A 9,268-nucleotide genomic window follows, 5' to 3' on the forward strand; every position below is an offset into this window, starting at 1 on the left:
TATATAATAAAGATCACACATGTGAAGTGAGGGGCGCCAATATATTAAAGTCTAACTCATGTTGATATGATTAGGTGATGTAAAACAATGGTGTTTTTAAAACAAACATTGAACTAAAAACAAACATTAAACCTGTATATATAGGAGGGGCTAGCGCCCCTCAAAAATCACACCTGTGTGAAGTGGGGGGCACTCTAATCAATTATTGACCTTATACCAACCTTGAAACATACCTTAGTTACGTCACCAAGAATGGCCAAGGGTTTCCACCGACATACCGACAGCCTATTTGCTCAGATAAATATGAAGTAAATTCTCCATTCATTGTCAATGGCTTTTTAATTTGTGTTAAGACAGAATCCACACTATAGCTGTTTATAGGAGGGGCTAGCGCCCCTCAATAATACCTGATGATCATGTTTTAGGGTGGGAAAATATACATGACACTCATGACACATGACACTTTAAGTGTGTCGCTGCATATGGGCTCTTTGCCTCATGGTCTCTCTCCCCTGCAGGGCCCTTTGAAGATGCTCTGAAGCTCCACGAGACCACCAGAGGAGGCCCCGTCATGTCCGCCCCAGCCGGGGGGGCGTGTGCAGCTCAGGGCGGGGCTGGTGGCGTGGTGGTCTTGGAGGACCAGTGGCCCAGCCCGCCGCGCCGCCGAGCCCCCGTGGCGCCCACCGAGGAGCAGCTCCGCAGGGAGGCCTGGTACCACGGACGCATGAGCCGGCGGGACGCCGAGAAGATCCTGGTCCGAGACGGAGACTTCCTGGTCAGGGAGAGCACCACCAACCCTGGACAGTACGTCCTGACGGGCATGCACTGTGGCCTGCCCAAACACCTGCTGCTGGTCGACCCCGAGGGAGTGGTGAGTAAAATGGAAATAGTTCAAGAAATAAAACTTGAATTTGGGGTGACCACCAGGTGATCCAAATTGACTCTCAGAGTTACCTACGGGTATGTAAGAGATCTCTGGGACCCCTACCCCTATCTTCACTGCAAAATCTTCACCCACAGGGGAGTATAACTCGTAGAGCGTACAAATGGAACCAAATTAAGCCATGAGGGTCCATTTGGTTCCATGTTACAGACCTGCAAAGGTACACTTGGACACCTGGTGGTTCCCGGACCCGACATTGAGAAACCGAGGCATGAACGGCTTGTACTCTTATTCCCCTTGCGTCTCTGTCTGTGTTGCATGCATGCAGGTGCGGACCAAAGACATGCTATTTGAGAGCATCAGCCACCTGATCTCCTACCACCTTAAGAATGAGCTGCCTATTGTGGCAGCCGAAAGTGAACTCCACCTTAAACAGGTGGTCAGGAGGAAACAGTGACCCTCGCAGCGCTGCCTCGTTGAGGGTGCACTGCCTGAATGGATAAGCAGGTAGGATGCTTACAGGGTACTGAGAATGTATATATAATAAAACATTATTTGCCACTACACAAATACAGTTCTTTGTCTTCTCTCCCAGGGTCCAGAGGTGAGCTCCCTCATGTCCATGCAAAAAACGGCTAAAACATTTAGCCTATTCCAGTGGACATCGCTACCAAGGACTTAAGGTGTCTGATGATGTCTCAAGTACTTTCTGTCTCTGTGGGCTTTCAGGCTCAAAGGAACTGCCCTGTCACCCGTGCTCAACTCCTCAGCATGTAGTCATTAAGCTACAAACCGCTCTGTCTGAACCTAAATCATGGTCCCGCCCACTGGGCACGCAGTCCAGCCAATGACATGGCGTGAACACTTGGCAGCTGATGACAAGAGGTCCAATGAGGTCAAAGAGAGAGTTGACCACTGGGTCAAAAATACATACAGTCGGTTGGCAGCACACAGAAGTGCTCCACTTCTTGTCCCCTGCTGCTGTGGCAGGGCCGGTCAATAAGAGTCGTGAACCATGGGCTTTGTGTCATTCAGCAAACCTGAATAGAGCTAACACAACTTTTGTTTTTGGAACCTGAGAGAGTATTCCTTAGTTCTCGTTTCACTACCAAATGCAAGTATTGGGTCATATTTTACTAAGACAATGGGATACCTCCAGTCAGTTTTGCTGAAAAAGGACATGTTTGAAATATTAAGTTCCTCATGCTTGTTGTAGGCATTATCATAAATGGCTTGAAGATGGCACAACTGGGAAACGATGCAGTGCTGTAACTTGCCACGATATTACGATTGCTTTACATCCATTTCGGTCTAGGACATTATTTTATTTCATCCCAATAATCTCAGGTCCAAATTTTAAGCCATGCTTCTGTGGAATGCGTCCTAATGAAGGAGGCCGATTATTGCAGAAGAAAAGATGTCAACTCGGGTCATTTAATTTTCACATTATACCTACATGTAGACAGTCTATACGTAGGCAGTTTATGGATGTACTGTATACATCTTGGAATGTGGGCAGTTCAGATTTGACACTATCATCAGTTTGTGTTGTGCTGGTATGGGTAAAGTATGTCTTGGTACAACTACATCTGCTACAGTATGTAAGCCTGTGATGATTACTGCTCAGAGAGACTGTACTCTGTAGTTCAATTATTACTGTCTTCTGTTATGAAAAACAGCCATTGCTAAAGATGCATACAAACTCAGTATATCCTGATCTGTATTTTGTCAACCCCTCGATGTTCAGTGCCTTAGAACAACAGAGACAAGAATTTCTGTCTGCTTTCCCCACACGGAGAGGACAACAAAGAGTGTGTGTGTATATAAGGTCTATCAATGTCCCAACTGCAAAGGACTTGGTTTCTTTGCATTGCCAATGAATGGATGATCAAGATGTCAGGTTGATTTTAAGCTGTTATCGTTGTGATTCTGAAGTAAGCTGCTGATGTGCAAACAATATTTAAAATACTGACGTATGTATTGACTGACTGATGTATTATGATTGATTTGTCACTGCCCCTATACTGTATGCGTATAGAAAGAAAGAAAGAAAGAAAGAAAGAAAGAAAGAAAGAAAGAAAGAAAGAAAGAAAGAAATAAAGCAAAGGAAGTCATTTTGACATGGCTGGACCCTGGAAATGAGGGCAACCTCAGTGACTTTTCAAGTTGAAATAGAGGCTTGAATGTTACGAATGTAAGCCATATTGTATACAGCCATAACACTCACATATCCCTGTGAGGCACCAGATGGCTACGGACGGTTGCAGATAACCTTCTGAAGCCTAATTTAAGTGTTATGCTTTGTCGTACGTAACGGCAATGTCACGCACAGACAATAACCGATATTTTCAGCACACAACACAGTCGTATACGACGGAGCATAAATAAAGGCTCCATGTCATTGAGCCATCATACTCTTCTTGTCCCAGGCTGCAGTGAAGCCTTGTGTGGTGGTGTGTGTCAGTCTAGTCTAAGAGGTTGGGTGTGTGCAGGGGTTTGTGTTGGCATGGTAAGTGATATCAAATGTATTGTTGTCTCATCCCACTACAGTATCTAATCAATCAGAGCCCATTAATGAATAAATATATAGCTCTGAAAGCGTTTTTCTCCTCATCTGTCAACAGTGTCGGCTAACAAAATGTACTTTGTTGTACTTTCAACTGAAAAAGCTGTTGGCAATTCTATTTTATTTTTATCGGCTGACACAGTTGTGTGATGAAAACATCTTTAGTTGCACAGAATGAAGAGAGGAAAAGGGCTTTTCCTGTCCTGTATGCAACATTTTCCCAAATTGCCCCCTTTGCTTTCTCGGGACTTTAGTGTATACCTTTTGTTATTTGATTAGCCTAAAGGTAATGCATTTTTATCAATAAAATGAATTTAAATCAAGGTAAATAAGCTACTTTGTTTATTTTTTCCCAACAGTGTCCATCAAATAATAAATAAGTACGTACGTACACAACAGCCTGGAACAGCATGCACATTTGAGAGAAGTGAGCAATATTATAGCAGAATAGTGGTGAGATGCACAGTGACATAATCGGTTACTAAATTAGCATTGAGTCATGAGCGTGGCTGCCACAGTCCTGTTTTCTTACACACCTCATATATACAGTATGACTGTCTCTTTAAACACCTACAGTAAAAGGTCACCACCTACCCCCCGCTGAGGTCACTATATAAAGCATGGATTCTTTCCTTGAATACTGCCAAGACCTCCTGTACAGTACACTACAGTATACTGTAGGTGATTTGTTCTGTACCTTTTGTTAATTACATTGTTATACAGTATGTGTGATATTTGTTCCACTACTACTTTTCTTCTACCACAGATATTTCATTAAAATGCATAATTGTTTAACATATCCATCAGGACATCCATCGTTTGTTAAAAAACTAAAACATTATACTATTGTACACCACAGTAGGCTATGTTGTTAAAAGAAAAAACTATAGAAGCTACTATAATATAGTACTGTATTGAGTATTGTTTGACCATAATATCGTCAAATAATCATACTGTCATTAAATAATCATAAGAGTCTATATACAACTAGCTCGTCAAACATTTCTAAAAGTCATACTATTCTGTAACATATGACTGTGTAAAAGCTACAAATGGACAATTATCTTTAAGTTTGATGTAATGGACAAACTGCGCTCAAAGTCATCCGTCAGCAATTTTATGTTACATGCCACTGAAGATTTAGTGTCTGTGAAGCTACCCAGCAGGTACATGGTGAAAATGTGCCGACAAAAAGATTAGTAAGCTATGCTAACCCTGTATTGTTGCTATCTTGGACAGGGCTCACTCTCAACGTCAACATTAACAGGATTTACCTGGATAAAGGTATCAGGGGAAAGGAGCATCCAGGCTGGATGATGGCCTACCTAAATCTTGGCCAAATACGGAGTACCACGCACGGCTTCAGATGGCAGACATATTTTATGACAACCCTCTTCCCCAAATATGGAGTTCCACAGTTCGGTGGATCAGCGTGATTGTGGATCTGAGATTACATACAGTTAACTGCACCGGCGATGCAAGTTGGAAATGCATGCACCACCACGCATGTTTACATACAGATACAGAACATTTAAATGCATGTCTGTCAACAAACATGCAGGAAAATAATTGTGCAAAGCAGTGCAGCATGCCACAATATTTTGGGTGTGTCCTCAGATGACACAAGATGTCCTATGGTGGTCTGTGTATGTAGCCTAGCAATAACTCATATCACAACACAAGGCCATGAAACGTCATACAGTATATGTCAACATATCTGTGTGTGCGCGTGTGCGTGCACGCGTGCGCGCGTGCTTGCAAGGTCAATTTAAGTTAACTTACTTCGACTTAGTTCCTCCCGTTCCTATACTATTGGAACATTGGGCATCTCGCTTAGGTCTTTCTTTGCTGCTCCATGTCTTCTTTGGCCTCCCTCTCTTCCTCTTTCTGTTGGTAAATGGCAAGGTCTAAGTTAATACTTGCTCCAATTGTCAGTGGCCCATATGATGACATTGAAGACAACACTTTCCCTGGTGCACAACATCGACCCTTCACCTTGAGTCACATACTTGTCAGGGTACATCGGGCACTATATAAACCAGTCGCCTGAGTGACAACCCCCCCATGTTGTACGGGGATTTTTGAGTGACGAAAAACGCATGATTCCATAGTTAACTGCGATCTTCGGTCGCAATAAATTGAAAGTGCAGGTAAGTGTTAACACAAAGTGTTCACACATTTAGTGTTAAATGAGTGTTAAATACCGTAGCAATATTATATTCCCATAGTAGTCATTGCTATAGAGATATTCTAGGTTGTCCCACCTATCAAGCTGTTTTGTAAACAAAAACATTTTCAGATTGGGATAAAAATTTTATCCAATAAGTACAGAGAACTTTTATTATTGGTCTTTTAATTTAACCTTTATTTAACCAAAGAAATCCCCATCTACTAATAATGATGGCATAGATTATATTTTGTCCTCATATAATTATAATAAACCTTGATGATTTAAGCCTTACATTTTAAGGGATTAAGGTCACATTACTTCACAAAGGTCAGATGTTCACAGTCATGCCACCAGAGAGAGCTCCACTGACTAGTGCCATGCAGGTACTAAACAGGTCAAATACATTGCACTAATTGTGTAGACTTCTTGTAAATGAGAGTTATGCAGATGTTTAACAATAATTTTCATGTTGGTTAACATTTGGTTACCAACTCTCCATCATGTACTGTAGCTGGGGACCACCTGGAACCACTTCAAGGACCACTGGTTTAAAACCACTGGTCTACCAGTACCTGCTTACCTAAAGTCCATTGGTGCATGTGTCACTTAAGTCCTCCTTAAAAGGTGGTTCAACAGCACTAGAGTGCTTTTAAATAGGGAACTATAAGTAGTGTATACTATGTTGTGATCATGTTGTACTCAGGTCGACCTTGAAATAAAAAAATGTATGTACAGTATGACATATGATTTGATTTCATGATCAATAAATACATCAATCAATATCCATGCACTCAAGATCAATCAATCAATCATTCAATCAATAACTTGATTCCTTGTTCCATGATATATGTGGGCCTAAAGGAAATCACAGACAATTACTGTAACTTCATTGTTGAAAGGAGTGGGCAGAGAAGACTTTAAAGTATGCTTCACTAGAGGGATTATGTTATCTTTGTCCTCAAGGATGAGGAAACAAGGAAACAATACCACGCTAACACATTGATGGGGTGTTGAGCCATGCAGGTGACTTTAGGGTGGGATGAACAATGGATCAGACAGCTGCTGCTGTCCGCATCTTTAAGAACCCAAGCACCGTTTATACTTCATCGTATGAAGCATAAAGCATTAGAATATATTTATACTTCATCGTATGAAGCATAAAGCATTAGAATATCCACTGATTCACACATTTGACCAAGAGCACAAAGGGAACCCTACAATCCCTGGATGAAATAAGTAAATGTAAATGTAATGCAGTACATGGAAGCTTGCTTTTCAATTTGATAGATCACAAAAAATAATCACTATACTGTAGGCGTTCTATTGTTTTAAATGTATGTAACCGATCTTTATAGGCATTAATTATCTTTAACAAGGGGATTTGATGCGTGAAATACATAAAAATAAGTCCCTCAAGGAATCCTGAGCTATTTAAGCCTATATTATACATAGTGAGGTGGGATTTGAGAAGGAAATATATTATATATGCTAAGGTTTTATGAACTTTATTCATATTTTGCTTTTGCAATGGAACTATCTGAGGTTTGGAGCAAAGGTAGTGCTCTGAATTTTCTTGCAACACAAAACCATCTCATACATAGGAGAGATATAATAGGAAGCAGAACCAAGGGTGATGTTGGGAGCGTATACATATGTTCTATGTTCCCCACCATGCAAAAAAGGTTCTTTGTTCCCCACTTAGAATAAACCTAAACCTAAACCAGAAACCTAACATAGTAATTTTAGTAATTCTAGTAAGACTAAAAGTATTTTAGCAACTTAGTCTTAGTGTTACTTTTAGTAGCAAATTCTGATTTAAGCTCAGTCTTTGAACAATCCATTGAACTTTAGGCCTGCCTAGGCTACTTAAACTATCTAGTCTTAGCCAACTGAAAATTAACACTGGCATAAAATAAACTAAAACATAATTGCTCAGACTCTTCAACAAAGATGGCAAAAACAAACATTCTTTGTTCTTAACTTATACATACAATTGTATAGTACAAAACACTGAAGTCCTTAAGCCAGAAACCTATAACGCTAACCCTAAACATAGAACCTGGGGAACATAGGGATGACCCTGTGATGTTCTCCACTTGCTCCCCTCCCGTCCTTAATCATAGGTCATTGTATCTAACCATACCGGTCCAAGATGCACACTCACCTCCACCATCCAAAACAGAACAGCGAAAGGATTTACGACCTCTCTCCAAATATGGTCCAATGCTAGCCTTTATATACAGCCAGCAGCAGAGCTGGGGGGGGCACAGTACACCAGGACACCTGAAGGTAAGAGAGAACAAGTAGTTAGACTGGAGAGACAAGTTGACCAATTGTGAATAGCTAATGCATTGCATTGTACTACTTACATTTTTTTATATCCATGTTCATAGTTTTTCCAGAGAGAACGCAGCATTCCAAGTAATCCAACTGGGGATATAAAACAAGGCAAGTCACTTTTTGTGTGACATTTTTGTTCAGCTGCCTTTGGTACTCATCTTCTGAGTGATTTATTGAAACAAAGCTTTCGGAGAATCCTTGATACTTTGTGCTACATCTGTGTTCACAGAGATTTAACTGTAACAAGGCTAGGGGATGTTGGAACCACCCTGTGAGACTGCAAATATGTTGAGCAGTGTGAGAGTGATACCAATCCGCTTATACAGAATAATGGACTCGTCCAGTGTATTTTAAGTAAATGACACACAAGTTATGTTACACTAGTCCTCATCATCTCCATTCTAATGAACTTGTTCATTTTAATGTCTGATTTCTTAACCGATTTATCATTTGCCCATTTAAAAAAAAATATCTAGATCAAGAAGCCATTTAGGATGTATTGTTTAGGCAGTGGTAGAAAGTAATGACAGATGCATTTTCTCAAGTGCTGTAGACTACTTAAAGGACCACGTCACCACTTTTCAACCTATCTTCATATAATAGGTCCTCACTAATAATCATGCTAAAATTGCACAATTTCTTTCTACTCAGTCTGTGTCTCATAGGAGGGCTGTGGGCAGCTCAGAAACCCGTCCACCAGTGACATCGTTAGGCAGATTTTTTTTTTAAACAAGATTTCTTAACAAAAATGTTTTGATTTTTATTATCGGGAGAATGATGGCTTCCATTTTCGTATTACAACTTTTCAGGACTAAAGTCTGCAGTTTCTATTAGCTTGAATTCCCCATCGATGCGGTCACTGGTGGACAGGTTTCTGAACTGCCCACAGCCCTCCTATGAGACACAGACCGAGTAGAAAAAGATCGTATCATTTTATCATGATTGATTATTAGTGAGGACCTATTATATGAAGATAGGTTGAAAAGTGCTGAAGTGGTCCTTTAAGTACAATTTTTAGGTATTTTTAGAGTGATTGATTTCACCTCACTACAGTGACAAATATTGCACTTTTACTTCACTACAATTATTATTTACTGCATTTTGGCTATTTGAAAATAGCCAATCTACAAGCTCACAATGTGCGTTGTGAGCTTGTAGATTTTCTATTTTCAAAAGATGTATACATATTGAACTTGTGAAACTGCATAATGACTACTTTTACTTTTGTTACTTTAAGTATATTCTGATACTTTTGCACTTTTACTCTTTGAAAAACCATTGAAGAATTAACCCAGAGATGCAGGGGGAC

General features: G+C 40.4%; 1 protein-coding gene across 1 annotated transcript in view; it reads left to right on the forward strand.

The window, feature by feature from the left end:
• shc2 (SHC (Src homology 2 domain containing) transforming protein 2) overlaps nucleotides 1-3,766 on the forward strand; it is a 29,057-nt gene extending 25,291 nt beyond the window's left edge. The window contains exons 11-13 of the mRNA XM_083766467.1: nucleotides 519-871; nucleotides 1,212-1,390; nucleotides 1,479-3,766. Coding sequence (XP_083622593.1) covers nucleotides 519-871; nucleotides 1,212-1,340 — 482 coding nt within the window. The 3' untranslated portion in view covers nucleotides 1,341-1,390; nucleotides 1,479-3,766. The remainder of the gene's footprint in view (nucleotides 1-518; nucleotides 872-1,211; nucleotides 1,391-1,478) is intronic.
• Nucleotides 3,767-9,268: the final 5,502 nt, after the last annotated feature.

The sequence above is a fragment of the Protomyctophum parallelum genome (genome assembly GCF_964188405.1).
Source record: "Protomyctophum parallelum genome assembly, chromosome: 6".
Lineage (NCBI taxonomy): Eukaryota > Metazoa > Chordata > Actinopteri > Myctophiformes > Myctophidae > Protomyctophum > Protomyctophum parallelum.